Raw genomic sequence first — 23,600 nt, 5'->3', positions numbered from 1 at the left:
AAATATCACAGAGACAGTCTAGAATAGCCATGGATACCAGCAGCAGCACTAATGCACATAGCACTGCTGGTATATTCCTCCAGAATTTCTTAATATACATATGAATACACATAAGAGTATAGTGTATTTTTAAAACACATATACTAATAATACTATTCAAATTATTTTACATTTTGCTTTTTCTAAATATGTCATGTACATTTTCGCATATCATTGCATACAGGCTACTTCACTCTACTGTCAAGTAAAATTCCACATTTTTTAAAAGGACTGCTACATTTTATTTTATTTATTTTTTTGAGACAGAGTTTCACTCTGTTGCCCAGGCTAGAGTGCAGTGGCAAAATCTTGGCTCACTGCAAGCTCCACCTCTCAGGTTCAAGCGATTCTCATGCCTCAGCCTCCCCAGTAACTGGGACTACAGGCGTGCACCACCACACCCAGCTAATTTTTGTATCTTTAGTAGAGACGGGCTTTCACCATGTTGGCCAGGCTGGTCTTGAACTCCTGACCTCAAGTGACCAGCCTGCCTTGGCATCCCAAAGTATGGGGTGTGAGCCAGCACGCCCAGCTAGGACTGCTACATTTTAAAGAGGAAGAATTGTTCAGGGGACAAATGTAAGAAAAAGAACGGGGCATCATAATTTTTAAAAATGACTGAAAACTAGCTTTCCGTCACATTTACCTTTTTTCGTTTGTTTGTTTAAAGTTTATTCTTGACAATAAGAATCCAATAATCTGAATCAATGAAAAGCAGAAAATAACGGGGATAAAGAACAAGATGGGTTTTTGTTTGTTCATTTTATTTTATGTACTCTTTTCCTAAGCAAGCTAATGCAAGGTGGTCATTTATTTTAAAGTTTAACTCAAATCTGTTGCTTTTACACCCTCTATCCCACCTCAGTGGGAGAGAAAAACAGGGCACTAAAAATGGAGCCAAGCAGGGTCAGCCGCAGGAGCTGGATGGGGAATTTGGAAAGCCCCAGGCAAGGTGGAAAGCTGCTTTATACCACATGGGTGTGGAGAACAACTCAGCAAGGGACTTTCCACTTCTCCTTAAGGAGGAGCCAACTCCCAGATATTCACGGAAATGTTCCAAGCCAGAGAGCTCCATGGCACATGGAACTTCTGTTCATGTCACTTTGGCCTGAAGTGACTTTTTGGAATAACTACAGCTGAAAGAACAGGTTGATGTTTCTAATTCTGGGGATTAAGAAGGATCTTTACCCCTCTCTCCCTCAAGGAAAACACCCCAGTTGTCTTTCATCCCCAACAAAACTTACATCACAATTGGCTCGGCCCCCATTCCCACATCTCTGCTCCCTCAGGGTCTGTAAGAAAAGAAAAAGGCAGGTGTCCTGTGAGGCTCTCCCCAGCCCTCTCCCGCAGCCAGAGGCCCTTTGTGAAGGGGAGCTCCTCCCACATACCAAGTGTTTGAATTCTGCAGAGAGGCTGCCGTTGTTGGATTCTTCCATGTTCATCACTTTTGTGTTTGTGCCCAGAATGTTAAATTTCCGGGATCTGAATCACAGGGGAACAATCAACTATGTAGGTGACCAAGTAGCCGGAGGATGAAGTTAGGTTAAACGGAACAAAAGGAAGCCTCTAGGCTGAACTTACCCTCTGAGAGCTGCAACGTCCCCAGAGTCTCTGTAAGAACACAGACTGTTGTTAATAAAATAGGCTCTGTGTTTCTTCAAAAAGCCTACTTTGACCACCTGTTATTTACTGTCATGAAAAAACCTCTGTGCTCCTGGGCATTTCTTTAAACTATTCAGTTACAGTTGATCAGCGCAACATAACACCTCTGCGTAGCAGGCACAGTTGGTTGCCTCCCCATAGGAAGGGGAACCTATGTTTCATATTGCATATGTACTTATTAAACCTACCACCTTCGTCAACTCCCTTATTTCATTATTTTCCAGTGCATTCTCATGAAATTTCCACATAATTACATCAACTAAAAATAAGAATGCATTTTATCTTTTCTTTTTCTTTTTTTTTTTTTTTGAGATAGTTTCGCTCTTATTGCCCAGGCTGGAGTGCAATGGTGCGATCTCGGCTCACCACAACCTCCACCTCCTGAGTTCAAGTGATTCTCCTGCCTCAGCCTCCCGTGTAGCTGGGATTACAGGCATGCGCCAACACACCCGGCTAATTTTGTATTTTTAGTAGAGACAAGGTTTCTCCATGTTGGTCGGGCTGGTTTCGAACTCTCGACCTCAGGTGATCTGCCCACCTCAGCCTCCCAAAGTGCTGAGATTACAGGCGTGAGCCACCGCGCCCAGCCACATTTTCTCTTTTCTTTTCTTTTTTTTTTTTTTGAGATGGAGTCTCTGTCGCCCAGGCTGGAGTGCAGTGGTGTGATCTTGGCTCACTGCAAACTCCACCTCCCAGGTTCATGCCATTCTCCTGCCTCAGTCTCCTGAGTAGCTGAGACTACAGGTGCCCGCCACCACGCCCAGCTAGTTTTTTTGTATTTTTAGTAGAGACGGGGTTTCACCGTGTTACCCAGGATGGTCTCGATCTCCTGACCTCGTGATCCGCCCGCCTCGGCCTCCCAAAGTGCTGGGATTACAGGCGTGAGCCACCGCGCCCGGCCCACATTTTCTCTTTTCTAATGTCGTCAAAGGGTATATGTATTTTACATCCTGAAAGGTATTATGAAATTTTGAGTATTCCATTATATGGTAAAGTGTGGAACAATTAAAAAAAAGAGATCTATTCTTTCCACATGCTATGTATGGAAAGAATATATAACGACGTTTCGGTCAACAACAAAATGCATATATGATGGTGGTCCCATAAGATTATCATGGAGCTGAAAAATTCCTACTTCATTGAGATGTGTTACAATTGCCTACGGTATTCAGCACAGTAACATACTGTACAGGTTTACAGCCTACGACCAGTAGGCTCTGCCACATAGCGTAGGTGTGCAGTAGGTTCTGCCACCCAGGTTTGTGTAAGGACTATATACTCTACAACGTTTGCACAATAAAATTGCCTAATGATACATTTTGCAGAACGTATCCCAGTCGTTAATTAACACATGATCTCAGTCTTATATATAATATGCATGAATGACATATACAAGTAAAAAACTAAACAAGGAAAAGAGGGACTGGTTGTCACAATAGCAACCACAAATCAAATCTGTACCCCCAGCTTTGTGGCTTTGTTCAGACACGTAAATGACAATGCACCCCAAGGCTTTTGAAAACTTTTGTTCACAAAATGAAGATCTCTGAATAAAGATAGAGTCTCTAGTTCAAATGATGTCTGTCAAAGTTCTCATTTTTCTATTCCTCATTTGAAAAAAAGAGCTAAGATAGGAGTACTTACTTGTCAATGCACACTTTAATTTTAAGCTGATAATTCAACTCAGGGAATTTGACCAGCAACCTATTTAAAAAGAAAAAATCCAAGGGAAAAAAGTCAGTAACTCTCCCATAACCTTTTCTTGAAGAAATATAAAATTCATAATTCTTCATTTCCAACAGGTAAATAGGCCAAGCTGTCTATAATTACAGGCTCACATCTATAATCTCAGCACTGTGGGAGGCCAAGCTGGGAGGATCCCTTGAGCCCAGGAGTTCCATAACAGTCTGGGCAACAAAGTGAGAGCCCACATCTATAAAAAATTTAAAAATTAGCGGGGTGTGGTAGCATGTACCTGTAGTCGCAGTTACTCGGGAGGCTGAGGCAAGAGGATCACTTGTGCCCAGGAGTTCAAGGCTACAGTGATCTATGATCATGCCACTGCACTCTAGCCTAGATGACAGAGCGAGATCCTATCTCTCTTTCTCTTTTTTTTTGAGACAGAGTTTCTCTCTTGTTACCCAGGCTGGAGTGCAATGGCGCAATCTCCGTTCACCGCAACCTCCGTCTCCTGGGTTCAAGTGATTCTCCTGCCTCAGCCTCTCAAGTAGCTGGGATTACAGGCGCGCGCCACCACGCCCAGCTAATTTTGTATTTTTAGTAGAGACAGAGTTTCTCCATGTTGGTCAGGATGGTCTTGAACTCCCGACCTCAGGTGATCCACCCACCTTGGCCTCCCAAAGTGCTGGGATTACAGGCGAGAGCCACCGTGCCTGGCCCCTATCTCTCTCTTTAAAAAAATTAAAATAGGGCTGGGCACGGTGACTCACACCTGTAATCCAAGCACTTTGGGAGGCCGAGGCAGGCGGATCACAAGGTCAGGAGTTCGAGACCAGCCTGGCCAAGATGGTGAAACCCCATCTCTACTAAAAATACAAAAATCAGCCGGGCATGGTGGCAGGTACCTGTAATCCCAGTTACTTGGGAGGCTGAGGCAGGAGAATCACTTGAACCCGGGAGGCGGAGGCTGCAGTAATCCGAGATCACACCTCAGCACTCTAGCCTGGGTGATAGAGAAAGACTCCATCTCAAAAAAAAAAAAAAAAAGGCCGAGCGTGGTGGCTCACATCTGTAATCCCAGCACTTTTGGAGGCCGGGGTGGGTGGATCACTGAGGTCAGGAGTTTTGAGACCAGCCTGGCCAACATGGAGAAACCCTGTCTCTACTAAAAATACAAAAATTAGCCGGGCATGGTGGAGTGTGCCGGTCCAGCTACTCAGGGAGGCTGAGGCAGGAGAATCGCTTGAACCTGGGAGGTGGAGGTTGCAGTGAGTTGAGATTGCAACACTGCACTCTGGCCTGGCCGAAAGAGCGAGACTCTGTCTCAAAAAAAAAAAAAAATTAGCCGGGTGTGGTGGCACGCACCTCTATTCCCAGTTACTCAGGAGGCTGAGGCACAAGAATCACTTGAACCTGGGAGATGGAGGTTGCAGTGAGCTGAGATCATGCCACTGCACACCAGCCTGGGTGAGAGTGAGACCCTGTCTCAAACAAAAACAAAAGATGAGTATCACCCCTTCAAGCCAAAGGTACTGAGAAAACATCTAAGAACTAACAACTTAAAGTTGTGAGAGATTCACAAAAGGATAATCAAAGCCATATAATGAAAAATATTACAGGAACACATGCTGTGCAGCTGGCATTTTGTTCTATTAATCCTGAAACCGAACACCATACTAAGTTTCTGAGGAGGGAAATTTCGCTGCAGAAGGTCAAAACCCCAGCACACCTGTTCTGACTTGAGTGTGAAAGTAACACCTCACCCTACAGGCCCACCACCCACCTGCCCTGGGGCCTCTCAGCTTCCCCATCACTAAGCCTTACTCTTTCCCTTAAAATCCACAGGGAAGAGTAGCCTCAAAGAACAGAAAATAGATGACATTATTTTGTCCCTTGGGCAGAAGGAGAAGCTGTGGCCTGAGACTCCAGGTCTACAATCATAGGAATATGCCCAGGTACCTTCAAAAAGATGACTGCTCTTTTGCTTTTGACATCAGAATCAGAGAGCAAGCAGATAGTATGGCAACAAATTTCAACCCCGCAACAGTGTACTGCCTGTGACACCACACCTGGAAAGAACGACCCTGGCCACCAACTCTACCCTCGCCCTAACAGTGTCCCTCAGTAAAATCTCTACTGGAAATGGAAGTGGCATGGCCTACCTGACTTTAGTAGTGAACTGGACGCCGGTCTTGATGACGAGGGGCCGGTCAGGATGCATGGGCATGCAGGGCTGCCGCTCCACCACAAAGGCACTGAGGAAAGAGAAGATGGGCTCACGCGCCACGGCCATGACCAGAAGTCAGCCCGCCTCTCACTCTACCACGTGAGTCTTTAGGTATTTTTTAGATGAGGGAAAGGGACAAGGATGCTAAGTTACCTTTTCATTAAGTTTCTAAACAGCTCCACGATTCTCTCCTCCAGCATCGGCCGGTGCTGTACAATGGGGTCCCCTTTGTAGGAAACTTTTTGCTGCAACTCCTCCAGTTTCTTAATTTGTTGACGAGTCTGAAGTTGAGATTCTGCTAATGACGTTATCCTGCCAATAAATTAAGAAAGATGCTAATTACCAAAGTGAATGTATACAGGTGAGATGGAGAAGGGGAAGGAAATACTGAAGACATGGAGACCACTACAATAAGAACAAGGAATTTTTTTATCGTGGTGAAATATATATAGCATGAAATTTACAATTTTTCATCTTAAGTTTACAGTTCAGTGACATTAAGAAAAGAGGAATTTTTCACCATGTTGGGTGGATGCTGAAAAAATAAATAAAAAAAGAAAATAATTTATTTATTTATTTATTTTTTGAGCTGGAGTGCAGTGGTGCAATCTCGGCTCACTGCAACCTCCATTTCCCGGGTTCAAGTGATTCTCCTGCCTGAGCCTCCTGAGACATTACAGGTGTAAGCCACTGCGCCTGGCCTTTTTTTTTTTTTTTTTGAGATAGAGTCTTACTCTGTTGCCCAGGCTGGAGTGCAGTGGCACAGTCTCAGCTCACTGCAACCTCCGCCTCCCAGGTTCAAGTGATTCTCCTGCCTCAGCCTCCCAAGTAGCTGGGATTACAGGCACCCACCACCACTCCCGGATAATTTTTGCATTTTTAGTAGAGATGAGATTTTGCCTTGTTGGCCAGGCTGGTCTTGAACTCCTGACCTCAGGTGATCCATCTGCCTCGACCTCCCGAAGTACTGGGATTACAGGTGTGAGCCACCATGCCTGGCCAGAAAATAATTTATTTTACCTTTTATTACTAGTCCCTTCCTAAAATCTCAAATTTCTAAGAGGGGGCTGGGCACACAAGAAGTATTAAAATTTATACCACTAGGAGGCATTGATGGAGTTATCACTGGAAAATGACAAGCATCTGAGCCCAGATATGCAGAACACGAAATATGGAATTTAGCACTTATTTTACTCATCCTAACTTGTCTATGAACATAAAGACTCAGAAAAAGAGATTAGACAGCTCCCAAAGATGGGTTTGAGCCAGCTCTGTCACACACTATCTGTGCAAGCTTTGCCAGGCCCTTCACCATCATGGGCCTTAGCATCCCCTTGCATGAAGAGAAGGGCTTGAACTACATGAGCCCTTTCTTTTCTTTCTTTCTTTTTTTTTTTGAGACAGGGTCCCACTCTGTGGCCTAGTGCAGTGCAATGGCATGATCATAGCTCACTGCCTCCTCCAACTCCTGGACATGAGTGATCCTCCTACCTCAGCTTCCTGAGTAGCTAGAACTACAGGTGTGTGCCACCATGCCTGTTTAGTTTAGTTTAGTTTTTTGAGATGGAGTCTCACTCTGTCACCCAGGCCGAAGTGTAATGGCACATGTCTAGTTTTTTAAATTTTTGTAGGGATGGGATCTCACTTTGTTGCCCAGGCTGGTCTCAAACTCCTGGGTTCAAGTGATCCTCGCGACTCTGCCTCCCAAAGCATTGGGATTTACAGGCGTGAGCCACAACACCCAATCCCCATAAGCCTTTTCAATGTCAGCCTTCAACTGATCAAAAGACATGACATTATGTTTCAAAATATTGATAACATGCACAAGGAATAAGTGAATAGAGAGGGAGAAAAAGCTCATTAAATCTATCTCCAGGAATAGAGATATTAGGCCAGGTGCAGTGGCTGACACCTGTAATCCCAAAAATTTGAGAGGCCGAGGCAGGTCGATCTACTAAAATACAAAAAAATAGCCAGGCATGGTGGCATGGGCCTGTAATCCCAGCTACTTGGAAGGTTGTGGCTAAGAATCGCTTGAACCTGGGAGGAGGAGGTTGCAGTAAGCCAAGATCATGCCACTGCACTCTAACCTGGGTGACAGAGTGAGACTGTGTCTCAAAAAAATTAAAAAAAGAGAGAAGTTAGCATCATTCCATCATTCTTTGATGGTTTATCACTAGTGTAACAAAGACCAAAAGACCAGAAAGACAGAAAGTGAAAGGAGAGGGAGGGGGACCGCTGCAGGGATTTCTGAACTCCTGAGCTCTTTTCTGGCACTTCTATCCTCCCATTCCCAGAACTTAAGCTTCTTCGTTCCCTGGTCAGGAAGCATTTAAAACTGCTTTCAGTAAATTAACAACACTCAGGGTTAGTGAGGATATGAATAGACAGGCATTCTCATGTAGAGTTGCCCTAAATTTCCAGTGCAGGCTCTGTATCTCAAGTTTCTCCTAAGGCAAGCTGGTGCAACATGCTCACTATAGGGCCTTGCACAGGAAGGGTTGCAGTAAGATATGCTGGATGAAGGTAAAAGTGCAAATTACAGAAAAGCATATAAAGGAAGATCCTGGGCTGGGCACGGCAGCTCACATCTATAATTCCAGAGCTTTTGAGAGGCCGAAGTGGGATGATCCCTTGAGCCCAGGAATTTGAGACCAGCCCAGACAACAAAGTAAGACCCTGTCTCTATAAAAAATTTAAAAATTAGCCAGGTGTGGTGGTGCATGCCTGTAGTCCCAGCTACTGAGAAGGCTAAGGTGGGAAGACTGCCTGAACCCAGGAGGTCAAGGCTCCAGTGAGCCATGACTGCATAACTGTACTCTAGACTGGGTAACACAGTGAGACCCTGACTCCAAAAAAAGAAAAAAAAAGGATCCTAATATAAACTGTATAAATTTCTATCTTTATGTGTATATACATAATGTGTATATACATAATGACAGATGTCTAGATTGAACATCAACTAAAATTTTAACTACTAGTACTGCTGATGATTTCATTTAAAAATTTTTTCTTCTCTTGATTAATTTTCTGTATTTGAATTTTTTCCCTTAAAAAGGGCATGTGACATTTTAGATTACTAAAGTAACTAAAATTAAAAGGTTTGTCTATCTGTTAAATACAGTTAAACCAAAAGCCTTAATTGAATTATTAAGTAAAATATACTTAAAATATAATAATATAAATATATTTTTTAAAACAAAGTTTCTCCAAATAAAGTAAAAACTTTATTTTATTTTTATTTTTTTTGAGATGGAGTCTCACTCTGTCTCCCAGGCTGGTTGGTGTGCGGTATAGTAAGATCTCCGCTCACTGCAACTTCCATATCCCAGGTTCAAGTGATTCTCCTGCCTCAGCCGCCCAGAGTAGCTGGGACTACAGGTGCGCACCACCACGCCCGGCTAATTTTTTTATGTTTTTAGTAGAGATGTGTTTTCACCATGTTAGCCAGGATGGTCTCGATCTCCTGACCTCATGATCCACCTGCCTCGGCCTCCCAAAGTGCTGGGATTACAGGTGTGAGCCACAGCGCCTGGCCGAAATAAAGTAAAAACTTTAATTCTTGGGCTAAATTTGAATATGGAAAAGTCCCCACGTTGGAGATATAGTACCAATTCTGTGGGCCTGCAGTTAAGATCAGAATTCAATCTAGCTTTCGAGAAAGAAAGGAAAAGCTTCTTTCATCCTTTACCAGTTTTCTAGCCGATCTAGGCAGATGTTGGGCGGGCCTCCAATGCAGGCAATCTGTTGCCGCCTCTTCCAGTCAGCCAGCTCCTCGTCCGTGAGAGTTTTCTGCACGTACTCCATCGCTGACAAAAGCCCCGCCAGCTCACTCACGATGCTCTGGTTGGAAACCAAAACAAAGTCAGAAAACATTTCCTCAGACTGTCTCTAACCACATTCTTTAGTCAACTCCAGAGCAGGAACTTCTTAGAAACCAAGCAAGTTCTGCCACAAGACGCTGAAATCCCGCAAGTGAGCGAGACACATGGGGGAAGTGGTCCGACCTATGCCCTTACTCTCCGCATCTGGTCCAGCGCAGTGAGCATCTGTTCCAGCTGCTGCATCTTCTGCCTGGTCACTGACTGGTTGTTTCCATTCAGATCTTGCATGTCTGCGAAGGAAGAAAAAACTCCTTGACCTGAGGGAATACTCCTTGACCTGAGGGAATACTCCTGTCCTTAATGACCAGGCTCCTTTGAGGACCCGTAACTCCCTTGCGCCCCGCCCGCCTTAAGATCTAAACAGAGTTAAGACAAATGAGTCTTTCAACTCAACAACACAAACTCACTTTCTAGAGATTTTAACATCTCTAATATTCACTTGCCTCCTTGACTCTTGAGGGTTTTATAGTTGAAATCAAAGTCATCCTGGAGATTCTCTACCACTTTCATTTTCTGTTCTAGATCCTGTTTAAAATAAGCAAACAAAAAAACAGAAGTAAAGAAAGATTTCCTTGGGAACAGAAAATATAAAGTTTCTGAGGAGAATTCAAATGAAGCCAAAACCTCAAAAAAGATACATGCAGGACCTGCAGGCAGTATCCCTAAGAGAAGGCTCCCTGTTGGCCAGGCGCAGTGGCTCACGCCTGTAATGCCAGCACTTTGAGAGGCTGAGTTGGGAGGATCACTTGAGCCCAGGAGTTCATGATCAGCCTGGACAACACAGGGAGACCCCCATCTCTACAAATTTTTTTTTTTAAATTAGCTGGGCGTGGTGGTGCATGCCTGTGGTCCCGGCTACTTGGGAGGATGAGGTAGGAGGATCGCTTGGGCCTGAGAGGTCGAGGCTGCAGTGAGCTGTGATCATGCCACTGCAGCCCAGCCTGAGTGGCAGAGCAAGACCCTGTCTCAAAAAAAAAAAAAAAAATTAATGAAAGCTCCCTGCCCGAGGCTTGTAACTTGCATCACCTGCACTCTCTTCCGGACATCCTGAAGGTGCTGCTCCAGCATCTGCTGCTTCTCCGTCACCACAGCTGCTGTGGGGTGGTTGGCCTGGCCCCCTTGCTGCCAAAAAGGAGGTCAATGCACATGTGAACACAGAACTATGGGGAGAGGAATACCTCTACCCAGCTTCCATCCCACCCTAACTACCCTTCTTGTTTGGCTTGAGACGCTGCTGCCATCACAAGAGGAAGGGAAACAGAGGCAGTGGTGCTGTCACTACACAGGTGACACTACACAGGTCATATCATAAACCCCCTTTATGGCACTAAGAGACCACATGTTCAGCTAAGACATGGTCTATGCCTTCAAAAAGCTCATGGGCAAGTATGTCAAAAAATTCAAAACAATTTATGACAGCAGATGTTGGATGTCTACTTAAACGTGGTGTCCAGTATATTTCTGAGGGATAATAAAAAAAAAGTCCTGCCCTAGGGATGAAATTCCATATTAAAAGATATTATCTTGGGGAGAAGGGGAGGCTGGTACCTTGGAAAATGTCAAATAGCACATGGAAAAAGAAAAAGAAGAAAGAAGGCTGGATGTAGCAGCTCACACCTATAATATCAGCACTTGGGAAGGCTGAAGTGGAAGGACTGCTTGAGGCCAGGAGTTCAAAACTAGCCTAGTCAACATAGTGAGGCCCCACCTCGAATGAATAAATGAATGAATTAATTAAAGAAATAACAAAAAATAAATAGCATATGAAACTTAAAAATTACAGGTTCGTGCCAGGTGCGGTGGCTGATGCCTGTAATCCCAGCACTTTGGGAGGCCAAGGTGGGCAGATTACCTGAGGTCAGGAGTTTGAGACCAGCCTGACTGACACGGAGAAACCCATCTCTACTAAAAATACAAAGTTAGCTGAGCTTGGTGGTGCATGCCTGTAATCCCAGCTACTTGGGAGGCTGAGGAAGGAGAATCGCCTGAACCCGGGAGGTGGAGGTTGTGGTGAGCCAAGACTGCGCCATGCACTCCAGCCTGAGCAACAAAAGTGAAACTCCATCTCAAAAAAAAAAAAAAAAAAAAAATTACAGGCTTGGGCTAGGCGTGGTAGCTCCCACCTATAATCCTAGCACTTTGGGAAACCAAGGCAGGAGGATCACTTGAGGCTGGGAGTTTGAGACCGGCCCAGGGAACATAGAAAGAGACCTCATCTCAACGAAAAAAAATATATATATATATTTTTTTAACTAGCTGGGCGTGGTGGCATATACCTGTAGTTCTAGCTACTTGGGAGGCTGAGGTGGGAGGATCATTTAAGTCCAGAAGTTTGAGGCCACACTACAGCCAGTTTTATGGGCAACCATTCTCTTCCTTTCCCATGGTCCCTATCCAAGCCCACAGAATACAAGCTTCTTAGAAGTTTTGGGAAGGTGACCCATGCCCCTACTTCTTCCCACAGTGACAGTGACTCATCTGATTGGTAAGATGGAGAGAAAGACTCTGTGTACACACAGATCTTCAAAGAACCCAGCACCTAAGCTGGTGCCTCCCTCCTCTCACTCTTGCCTTCCTAGGGCCCACCACAAGCAAGAGCAGCAGCCTGGTTTCTAGAAGCAGGTCTAGAGGCCTATCCCTCTGCCTTGTTGGTCTATGGCAGCTGAAGCTCCATATGGATGGCTGGGGTGGGGTGGGGGTGCTGCTCTGCACATCCAGTCTCTCTACCCCAAGATCTAACTCAGGGCACAGGCATTGGAAAGCCCCTATGGTTACCAGCTCAAGCCACACTTTCCATTCTAGTTTTACCAACAATACAGCTGATGTTTTAACCTTCATTCCTTTCTCATGTCTATTTCTCAAGCAAGACTACACTTAAAGGGAGAAAACATGATTAACGATCACCCACAGAAACCCACCTCTAATACCTTCGTAAAAAACTTTATTGGCTCCCCACTGCTTCCAGCTATAAACATCTCAGGCCAACACAGAAAGCTGTTTCACACAATTGATAACTTCAACTTTCCCTCCCTGTGCCTCGGTCACCCCAGACTCCCCACTCTTCCCTGCATGCAGTGTGTTTCCACACTCTCTTCCCACCCGCTATCCACTCAGCATGGCCTGGGCTTCAGCCCAAACACACCTGAACTCATTCACCTTCAAATTCAGTTCAAATGTTTCTTTTCCTGAGAAATCTTATTCAACTTCCTTAGACAAAATGACACACATCCTTTTCTGTGTTTTTCTCACTTTGAGTGTTTGTGTACTTATAATCCCAACTAGCCTGACAGCCCTTGGTAGCAGGGATTACATCCACTCTTCTATCTTTAACCCATTCTAGACACTTAAGAGCATGCCAGGTATTGTAAACAGAAAAAAATAGCAGTGAGGCCTGGGTTGAGGCCACAAATAACCAACTTATAGCTTTATATCAGGGGTTGCAAACTTTTTCTCTAAGGGACAGAGGGTAAATATTTTTGGTTTCCTGGGTCATACAGTCCCTGCCACAAATAGCCCTGCCACTGCAGCACCAAAGCAGCCACAGATAATGCATAAATAAATGAGTGAGGCTGGGTTCCGAAAAAACCTCATTTACAAAAACAAGCAGCAGGCTGGATTTGGGCCACGCTCACAGTTTGCAGACCCCTAATCCATACGATTGAAAACATCCTTGGGATAACTTTGGCTTTCCTACCTCCCATGGTAAGTTGGAGCCTCTATCCAAATTGACTTAAACCACTTATTTTTATCTTGTGGAGCAGGATAAAATACAAAGGTTTTCCACAGCAGAAAATCCTAGTGCTGCCTGGGCAAATGCCTGTGTGCTAACCTCTTGGGCTACAGGGCACTGCACAGTAAGTGTTACCTACCACCTCGCTCACACCTGAGCATATCAGTTTTCTGCTTAAAATTCCTCACTAGGGCCGGACACAGTGGCTTATGCCTGTAATCCCAGCACTTTGGGAGGCCAAGGTGGACGGATCACCTGAGGTCAGGAGTTTGAGACCAGCCTGGCCAACATGGTGAAACCCTATCTCACTAAAAATACAAAAAATTAGCCCAGTGTGGTGGCTCATGCCTGTAATCCCAGCACTTGGGAAGCTGAGACATGAGAATCGCTTGAACCTGAGAGGCAGAGGTTGCAGTGGGCCGAAATCGCGTCACTGCACTCCGGCCTGGGTGACAGAGTGAGACTCTGTCTCAAAAGAAAAAAAAAAATTCTTCACTGGGTCCCCATTTCCTACAGTAATGGTGAGGGTGATGATAGTGATGTCAGCAGCAGCAGAAAGCAGTTAAATTATTTTGCATTTATGTGTCAGATACTGTTCTAAGCATTTTACATGTATGAATTAATTCTATGAAGAAGGTATTGTTATCACTCCCATTGGAGGAACAGAGAGAGTAAAAATTGTTTACTTAAGGTTACAGAGCAAGTGGCAGGGCTGCGGGTTCAAACCGAAGCAGTTGGCCCCTTGTGGTAAACTGCTCTTCCAGGGCCCCACTGTTAAGCATGACTAATTAAAACGTCATGTGGCCTTGACTAGCTTGTCTTCCCCGACCCAATCAGATGCTGAACTTTCTACACTTCTCCCAAGAATACACGTTTCTGTTTCTGTCTTTGAACATGATCTTCTTTCTGCCTGGAGAGCTCTTTCTCATCAGTTGATGAGCCCAGGAGTTCAACACCAGCCTGGGAAACATGGCAAGAGCCCATCTCTACCAAAAAAAAAAAATTAGCTGGGCATGGTGGCATGTGCCTGTAGTCCCAGCTACTCATAAGGCTGAGGCAGGAGGATCGCTAGGGCCCAGGTGGTTGAGGCTGCAGTGAGCTGTGATCACACCACTGCACTCCAGCCTGGGTGACAGAGTGAGACTGTCTCAAAAAAAAAAAAAACAAAGGTTACAAAGGTAAATTTGAAATGTAATGTTATGTGTATTTCACCACAATTTTTTAAAAAGCAGGGGGTCACGGAGAAAAAGAAAAAATGTCCCTGATTATAGGATATTAAAGACGGTAAAACCCCTCACAGAAAGTAAAAAAGTCTCCTATGACCGACTACTTTAATGATTTAGTATATATGTTTCCAGATATTTTCCCATACATACCAATAGTATATGCAAATTGCATACATTTAGTTTTACTACTATGAATCAGATCTTTCTTTTTTTTTTTTTCGGACGGAGTCTCGCTCTGTCACCCAGGAGTGCAGTGGTGCAATCTTGGTTCACTACAACCTCCGCCTCCCAGGTTCAAGCGATTCTCCTGCCTCAGCTTCCCGAGTAGCTGGGACTACAGGCGCGTACTACCACACCCAGCTAATTTTTGTATTTTTAGTAGAGATGGGGTTTCATCATGTTGGCCAGGATGGTCTCAATCTCTTGACCTCATGATCTGCCCACCTTGGCCTCCCAAAGTGCTTGGATTACCTGGCCCAGATCTTTACTTTCATTACATCTTCTAACAGGTTACTGCTGCTACTGATTAGGGGAACTGCAGATTCTAAAAATATTTATCTTGTATACAATGGCCTTTCTAAACCTTGCTAGTTCCAATTGTTATTGTTAGTTTTGTTTCTCTTGGATCTTCGAGGAAGACCTATCTATCTGTAAATAATAAGAGTTCTGTCCCTTGCTTTCCAATATTTGTACCCTCATTTCTTTTTCTTTTTGCATAGGCTGGATCCCTCAGAAAAGTATCAATGGTAAAAGACATCCTTATCTTTTGCTGTTTTTACTGAGAATAGTGTTTCACCACTGTGCATCATGCTCCCTTTGGTTTCTGATAAATATTCTTTCTTGTGTTTAGAAAGATCCTTAATTAAGCCGGGTGCGGTTGCTCACGCCTGTAATCCCAGCACTTTGGGAGGCCGAGGCGGGCGGATCACGAGGTCAAGAGATCGAGACTATCCTGGCTAACACAGTGAAACCCCATCTCTACTAAAAACACAAAAAATTAGCTGGGTGTGGTGGCGCGCGCCTGTAGTCCCAGCTACTTGGGAGGCTGAGGCAGGGGAATAGCTTGAACCTGGGAGGCAGAAGTTGCAGTGAGCTGAGATCACGCCACTGCACTCCAGCCTGGCAACAGAGCAAGACTCTGTCTCAAAAAAAAAAAAAAGGCCGGGTGTGGTGGCTCATGCCTATAATCCCAGCACTTTGGGAGGCTGCGGCCGGTGGATCATGAAGTCAGGAGATCAAGACCATCCTGCCTAACAAGGTGAAACCCCATCTCTACTAAAAAAAAATACAAAAAATTAGCCGGGCTTGGTGGCACACACCTGTAGTCCCAGCTAGTCGGGAGGCTGAGGCAAGAGAATCGCTTGAACCTGGGAGGCGGAGGTTGCAGTGAGCTAAGATGGCACCACTGCACTCCAGCCTGGACGACAGAGAGAGACTCTGTCTCAAAAAAAAAAAAAAAGAGAGATGAGGTCTCGCTACATTGCCCCAGCTGGTCTCGAACTCCTGAGGCTCAGGCAATCTGCCCGTCTCAGCCTCCCAAAGTGCTGGGATTACAGGCGTGAGCTACTACACCTGGCTGTTTTTTAGGTTTTGATATGAGGATTTTTCCAGCCTCATAAAATAAGCTGAAAACATCCCTTGTTTTCCTATACTTTGGAAAAGTTTGAATGATATTGGAATAATCTGTACTATGAAAGTTTGTCAGAACAGGCCGGGCACAGTGGCTCACGCCTGTAATCCCAGCACTGTGGGAGGCTGAGGCGGGCGGATCACCTGAGGTCAGGAGCTCGAGACCAGCCTGACCAACATGAAGAAACCCCGTCTCTACTAAAAATACAAAATTAGCTGGGTGTGGTGGCACACGCCTATAATCCCAGCTACTCTTGAGGCTGAGGCAGGAGAATCACTTGAACCCTGGAGGTGGAGGTTGCAGTGAGCCAAGATCGCGCCAATGCACTCTAGCCTGGGTAACAAGAGCAAAACTCTGTCTCAGAAAAAAAAAAAAAGAAAAAGAAAGAAAATTTGTCAGAACAAAACAAAACTTTTAAACCATTGGGTCTGTTGGATTCTTTTGGTGGAACTTTCTTTTTTTTAGAGTTTTTCAATGTATTTTGGGGGGTGGAACTTTCTTTTTTTTTAGAGTTTTTCAATGCATTTTTATGATTATTGATCTATTTCATTTCTTTTCCTTCATTTTTAGTAGATCTAATAATTTATCTCATTATAAAGTTGTTTGATTTTCCATTCCTCCCAGACCAGGGATTTGTTTTGTCTCAGGTCTCACCTGGGCCGCAGTGGCTGCAGTCTGTAGAAGGCGTGATTCTTCCCACAGGCACCGGGCCACAATCCGGGCAATCTCCATTGGCTTCTCAAGATACCTGCTCTATAAGTAGGAGAGAAAGAGAATAAAAATCAGCAGCAGACCATGGAGATGTGGACTGAACTGTGGCACTTTAAAACTAATGTATTCATCAAGGAAAGCATTTATTCTAGGAAACAACGGAACAAAGGCTTCAGAGCCTGGGTGAAGGCTCTCTGTCGGGGGGGCTAAGGGGAGGTCGTTACTATTTCTGTAACAGAAGGCACATTAGCCTGAGTCTTTTTTTTTTTTTTTGAGACTGGCTCTCACTCTGTCTGCCAGGCTGGAGTGCAGTGGCGCAATCACGGCTTATTGCAGCTTCGACCTCCCAGGCTCAAACAATTTTCTCACCTCAGCCTTCTGAGTAGCTGGGACCACAGGTGCATGCCACCACAATCAGCTAGTTTTTAAAAAAAATTTCTGTAGAGATGGTGTCTTGTTATGTTGCCCAAGCTGGTCTCAAAACTCCCGGGCTCAAGCAATCCTCCCACCTCAACCTCCTAAGGTGTTGGGATTACAGGCGTGAGCCACCATGCCTGGCCTTGTCTGAGTCTTTACACAGTATACTATCCTGGTCTTGCAGGGAAGCTACTGACTTAGTCAAGAAGTATCCCATTACGGTCAAACATTTAACATGTAACAGTGAGAGTCATCTTCCTATCAGTGGACCGCGTTAACATGCTAACATGTATGATTAACATAACAATCACTTTATTACTTCAACTGTGACAAGAGAAGTGATTCTCAGGTAATGATGCTCACGGGTAAGTATACAGAGCTTTGAGAAAGGGCTAATTACTTCTCCTGTGATTGAAAATACAAGATAGATTCTCGTTACTTAGCCAAATGAGAAAATAAATGCTTCCAGGAAAGAACACTAACACCCGACTCTGCGGGTCCTGTTTCTCCTTGTCCTCAGTTTCTCATCATACCTGAAGAAACTGCTTGATTCTTCGTAGATTGTGCTGATAGAGAACATTCGACTCTTGCAGGAAGCGGCTATACTGCTGGTCAATCTCTCCCAGGAGATTATGAAACACCAAAGTGGCATGTGATTCTTTGCTGGCCGCATATGCCCTAGGAAAAGGAAGAATGATAAAGAATGGCTCTGAAGCCGACGCATACACACAAACACAGAAATCACCATCAAGAAAGAGGAAAAAAACAAAAAAACAAAGCAAACTTGATGCTATAACCCATTCATCATGTTAGATTCTTCTTGCTCAGCAATAAAATGCCATCAATGTAATAATTATTAACAATTATTCCAGGCCAGGCACGGTGGCTCACGCCTGTAATCCCAGCACTTTGGGAGGCTGAGGCAGGCGGATCACCTGAGGTCAGGAGTTCCAGACCAACCTGGCCAACATGGTGAAACGCTGTCTCTACTAAAAATAAAAAATTAGCCAGGTGTGGTGGTGGGCACCTGTAATCCCAGCTACTTGGGAGGCTGAGGCAGGAGAATCGCTTGAATCCAAGAGGCAGAGGTGCAGTGAGCCGAGATTGCACCACTGCACTCCAGCCTGGGCTACAGCCAGACTCCGTTTCAAAAAAAAAAAAAAACAAAACCACAAAACAAAAAAACAATTATTCCAGATATTATTACCCACTCTCATAATCTGTTGTATTTGTAAAATATTTGAGCAAAGTAGACAGATATGCTGTTTTGCTTTAAACCCTCAATTAACTCTGGTCAGATTTATCAGTACAAATAAGTAATCCCAGGCTGGGATGGCCTATCTCCAACATCTGTGAATCACCTCCTGGCCCTTCCCCAAATCAGAGTATGCATTCTGGAAAAACCAGGTCATTTTAACACTGGCCTGAATTAAACCAAAATCAGTAGTGAGCCTGAGCATATTAAAGTGAAGAAAATAGTTGCTGGACATCTGTGCCATTATCTGCTCTATGAATGGAATCTATTTCCCTTATCCTGTGATCTAGTTTGGATCTACATCCCTGCCCAAATCTCATACTGAAATGTAACCCCCACTGTTTGAGGTGGGGCCTGGTGGAAGGTGACTGGATCATGGGGGTGGGTTTCTCATGAATGGTTTAATACCATCCCTGTTGATACTGTCCTCGAGACAGTGAGTTCTTGTGAGATCTGATAGTTTAAAAGTGTGTGGCACCTCCCCCTTGCTCTCTTGCTCTTGCTGTGGCCATGTGACCTGCCTGCTCCCTCTCTGCCTTCCGCCATGATTGGAAGCTTGCTGAGGCCTCCCCAGCAGCAGATGCTGCTATGCTTCCTATATAGCCTGCAGAACTATGAGCCGATTAAACCTCTTTTCTTATAAATTACCCAGTCTCAGGTATTTCTTTATAGCAAATTGAGAACAGACTAATACACCCCTGTGGCTCCTTCCTTTAACTAAAGGGGAATTACAAGTATCAACCCAAAGTTCTAGCTATGACAGAATTCACATTCAGAGAAAAAATATGTCTACCACATCACTGGATTATCAGAATATATAGAGGATCTGCCCAAGTAAATGAGGTCCAAATCAACCTTCAAGACATCCACCACCATACAGGCGGTTTCAATGTGTCAAAGACAGTTGCCCACATGCCCTTCTAATATAAAAAAGGCTTTACAAGACCAAAGGGTGCCACTTTATCTCCTGATCTCATTTTCCCCATCACCTGTACCCATACATTTTTTAATGGAACAGCAAAGCATGACATTAAGAGTTCATGTCTCTTGACTCAAACTGAAACCTAACAATTTGGAGAGTCACTTAAGAAGGACTTACCAATCTTGACTCTCAATCCAAGGGGCCAGAAACTGCCGCAGCTCCATTGGGAAGCTGTCACTGTAGAGCTGATGGAGCTGCTCCAGGTACCGTGTGTCAAGCTGCTGTAGCTGATTCCATTGGGCCATCCTGCTAAAATCAGGGGTCCCAACTGTAAACCAAAGTGTGCATATGGTCACCACAAGTCCCAGTAGGGGTAAACAATCTAGAAGTAGCCATTGCCCAACACAGGTGTCAGGTCTGTGACTAGGGATAAAGATGCTCTGGGGAGGACCCTGCTTCTTTCTCCCAGTTTATTTTATTTTTAAAAAATAGAGATGGGGTCTCTATTTTTTGCCTGTTGCCCAGGGTGGCCTTGAACTCCTGGACTCAAGTGATCCTCCCACCTTGGCCTCCCAAAGTGCTGAGATTACAGGCATAAGCCAACACACCCAGCCTGTTTCTCCCAGTTTAGAACAATACAAACACATTCACAATCCCCACCTTGGGATAATCACAGCTCCTTTTTATTATTTTTTGAAGACAGAGTCTTGCTCTGTGGCCCAGGCTAGAGTGCAATGGCATGATCATGGGCTCAAGAGATCCTCCCACCTCAGCCTCCCGAGGAGCTGGGACTATAGGCACACAACACCATGCCACACTCATTTTTTAAAAAATGTTTCGTGAGACAAACAAAACATGCCCAGGCTGGTCTTGAACTCCTGGGCTCAAGTCATCCTCCTGCCTCGGCTTCCCAAAGTGCTGGGATTACATATGTGAGCCACCCCATCTGGCCACACATCTCTTTTACACTGGGATGACAAGTGGCTATTATGCCAGGTTCTAGAATCCATTATCTACCAGAAGTGTGTGAAATTAAAAAATTACTTAACTCCCAGATTACTATTCCCTTGTCTATAAAATAGAGATAATAGCCCGGCGCGGTGGCTCACGCCTGTAATCCCAGCACTTTGGGAGGCCGAGGCGGGCGGATCACGAGGTCAGGAGATCGAGACCATCCTGGCTAACACGGTGAAACCCCGTCTCTACTAAAAATACAAAAAAATTAGCCGGGCGTGGTAGCGGGCGCCTGTAGTCCCAGCTACTCGGGAGGCTGAGGCAGGAGAATGGCGTGAACCCGGGAGGCGGAGCTTGCAGTGAGCCGAGATCACGCCACTGCACTCCAGCCTGGGCGACAGAGCGAGACTCCGTCTCAAAAAAAAAAAAAAAAAAAAATAGAGATAATAATTCCCACTCCTCAGAGGTATTGAGATATTCCTACAGCATCCAGCTCAGTGCATGGCACATAACAGATGCCCAACAAATGTCGGTTCCTTTCTTTCTACTCCACAGCCCTTTTAGTTATACACAGTAAACCTGTACTGTGGCCAAAATGTAGAAATTGGATGCTTGGGGTTGGGGGACAGAGCGCTAATTCCAAGACTACAGGTTTAAAAGTATAAATGAGGATCCAGGAAGATCTGCCTGAGATTCTCCTACTCAACAAATAATAACTATTTTAAAAATTGCTTAGTCTGGGACAACAGAGAAGGAAAGAAAAATGTCAGGCATAAAAGTTGTCCCAGGTTCAGGAACATCCCAGTGAAATGCTCTGGTATGAGAAACCCAGCCAGCTAATTACCTGTAATCCTCTTTCTGAATAGCATGGGTCATGGAAATATCAATAGAGGCCAAGTTGTTTTAACAAGTTCTAAAATTAGGCCAGGCACAGTGGCTTACGCCTGTAATCCCAGCACTTTGGGAGGCCAAGGCGGGCAGATCACCTGAGGTCGGGAGTTTGAGACCAGCCTGACCAACTTGGAGAAACCCTGTCTCTACTAAAAACACAAAATTAGCCAGGTGTGGTGGCACATGCCTGTAATTACAGCTACTCAAGAGGTTGAGGCAGGAGAATTGCTTGAACCTGGAAGGCAGAGGTTGAGGTGAGCTGAGATCGTGCCACTGCATTCCAGTCTGGGCAACTAGAGCAAAACTCTGTCTCCAAAAAAAAAAAAAAAAAGAGAAGTTCTAAAAATAATTACAAGTCAGAGCCAAAGATGAAGGTATGTACAGACCAAGGTCCAATGAGATGGTTCTCTGGGATAGTGAGAACATTTAATGAGAGACTGAACACACGCAAACGTACTAGAGTTCTTGATTCTCAGAGAAGGCACGAAGAAGCACCTAGTTAGCACTGGCTTTTTCATAAAAATGACTGAGCAAACTGGCAACAAAACCAGCAGGTCTTCTGTTCTCAAGGCAGCAAATGTAACGGAATGAAAGGTGCGATCGTGGAACCTCTAACTCCTGCAACCTCTAACTCCTGGGCTCAGGCAATCCTCCTACCTCAGCCTCCCAAGCAGCTGGGAGTACAGGCAGCATTGCTGCACCTGGCTAATTTTTTTAAAAAAATTTTTATAGAGATAGGGTCTTCACTGTGTTGCCCAGGCTTGTCTCGAACTCCTGGGCTTAAGCAATCCTCCTGCCTCGACCTCCCAAAGTGCTGGGATTACAGGCGTAAGCTACCACGCCTGGCCTGGGATCAGGTTTTCTGACAGAACCTGAGAGGGCTGCACTTCTCCCTCCCTCTTTGGGGGACAGACTCAGAATACCCCTCTTGCTACTGTGAAGACGGCTGGTGGAGCTCTCAAGCATATATTCAGGGAAGTGCAGGTAGTACCTCCCAGCAGTCTTTACATTGAATAATTAATAATCTAAGGCAGCAGCATCCAACAGAAATAGAATACAGGCCACACATGCATTTTAAATTTTCTGGTAGCCATACTTAAAAAGTTAAAAGAGGCTGGGTGCAGTGGCTCACGCCTGTAATCCCAGAACTTTGGGAGGCCAAGGCGGGCGGATCATGAGGTCAGGAGATCGAGACCATCCTGGCCAATATGGTGAAACCCCGTCTCTACTAAAAATACAAAAATTAGCTGAGTGTGGTGGCACATGCCTTTAATCCCAGCTACTAGGGAGGCTGAGGCAGAAGAATCGCTTGAACCCAGGAGGAGGAGGTTGCAGTGAGCCGAGATCGTGCCACTGCACTCCAGCCTGATGACATAGTGAGACTCCGTCTCAAAAAAAAAAAAAAGAAAAGAAACAGGTGAAATTAATTTTAATGTATTTTATTTCATTTAATATATCCAAAATGTTATTGCAACATATGATCATACAAAACATATTATTATTTATTTATTTATTTTTTGGAGACAGGCACTCTGTCACCCAGGCTGGAGTGCAGTGGCTCAATCACAGCTCACTGTAGCCTCAACTTCCCAGCTCAAACGATCCTCCCACCTCAGCCTCTCAAGTAACTGGGACTACAGATGCGCACCACATCTGGCTGATTATTTTTGTAGAGACGGGGTCCTACTGTGTTGCCCAGGCTGGTCTCAAACTCCTAGACTCATGCATCTCAGCCTCCCAATGTGCCAAGAGTATAGGCTTGAGCCACCGTGTCCAGCCCACAAAAACTATTAATGAGATACTTTACACTCTTTTTTTTGCTACGAAGTTTTCTAAATCTCCTGTGTACTTTACATGTGCAGCACAGCTCCAAGGTATTTTCCCTCCTCATGTATCAAGGGCTTAAATTCCACTGGTGAAAAAGCTCAGTAAAGCAAATAGAGAGAATGTCAGAATAAGGTATTTGCCCCAATTAGGCCAATACGCTTCTATAAATTAACTAAATATTCCAACAATGTTATTTTGTTGTTGTTGTTTTTGAGATGGAATCGCCTAGGCTGGAGTGCAGTGGTGCAATCTCACCTCACTGCAACTTCAGTCTCCCGGGTTCAAGCGATTTTCCTGCCTCAGCCTCCCAAGTAGCTGGGATTATAGGCACGCACCACCATGCCCAGCTAATTTTTTTTTTTGTATTTTTTAGTAGACAGGGTTTTACCATGTTGCCTAGGCTGGTCTTGAACTCTTATCAGTTCAAGACCAGTCTGGCCAACACGGTGAGATCCTGCTTATAATTAATTAATTTAAAAATGTAGGCTGGGCACGGTGGCTCACACCTGTAATCCCAGAACTTTGGGAGGCCGAGGCGGGTGGAT

At 44.8% G+C, this 23,600-nt stretch overlaps 1 protein-coding gene across 8 annotated transcripts in view; it reads right to left on the bottom strand.

The window, feature by feature from the left end:
* The window catches only part of STAT3 (signal transducer and activator of transcription 3), a 77,606-nt gene that overhangs the window by 14,821 nt on the left and 39,185 nt on the right, over nucleotides 1-23,600 (bottom strand). For 4 of the 8 annotated variants that reach the window (XM_008966486.5, XM_008966489.5, XM_063599037.1 and 1 more), the window contains exons 2-14: nucleotides 19,561-19,692; nucleotides 17,740-17,884; nucleotides 16,733-16,831; nucleotides 10,519-10,614; nucleotides 9,936-10,017; nucleotides 9,628-9,722; nucleotides 9,300-9,451; nucleotides 5,762-5,920; nucleotides 5,544-5,636; nucleotides 3,346-3,405; nucleotides 1,621-1,650; nucleotides 1,428-1,521; nucleotides 1,284-1,331 (exon numbers count right to left, since the gene is read on the bottom strand). In XM_008966486.5, coding sequence (XP_008964734.3) covers nucleotides 1,284-1,331; nucleotides 1,428-1,521; nucleotides 1,621-1,650; nucleotides 3,346-3,405; nucleotides 5,544-5,636; nucleotides 5,762-5,920; nucleotides 9,300-9,451; nucleotides 9,628-9,722; nucleotides 9,936-10,017; nucleotides 10,519-10,614; nucleotides 16,733-16,831; nucleotides 17,740-17,884; nucleotides 19,561-19,692 — 1,285 coding nt within the window. Of the gene's footprint in view, nucleotides 1-1,283; nucleotides 1,332-1,427; nucleotides 1,522-1,620; nucleotides 1,651-3,345; nucleotides 3,406-5,543; nucleotides 5,637-5,761; nucleotides 5,921-9,299; nucleotides 9,452-9,627; nucleotides 9,723-9,935; nucleotides 10,018-10,518; nucleotides 10,615-16,732; nucleotides 16,832-17,739; nucleotides 17,885-19,560; nucleotides 19,710-23,600 lie in introns of those variants that run through there. The other 4 variants (XM_008966487.5, XM_003813878.6, XM_003813876.7 and 1 more) reach the window with 3 other exon arrangements.

The sequence above is a fragment of the Pan paniscus genome, chromosome 19 (assembly GCF_029289425.2).
Source record: "Pan paniscus chromosome 19, NHGRI_mPanPan1-v2.0_pri, whole genome shotgun sequence".
NCBI classification, from domain to species: domain Eukaryota; kingdom Metazoa; phylum Chordata; class Mammalia; order Primates; family Hominidae; genus Pan; species Pan paniscus.
This window is presented reverse-complemented; position numbering and strand designations above follow the sequence as displayed.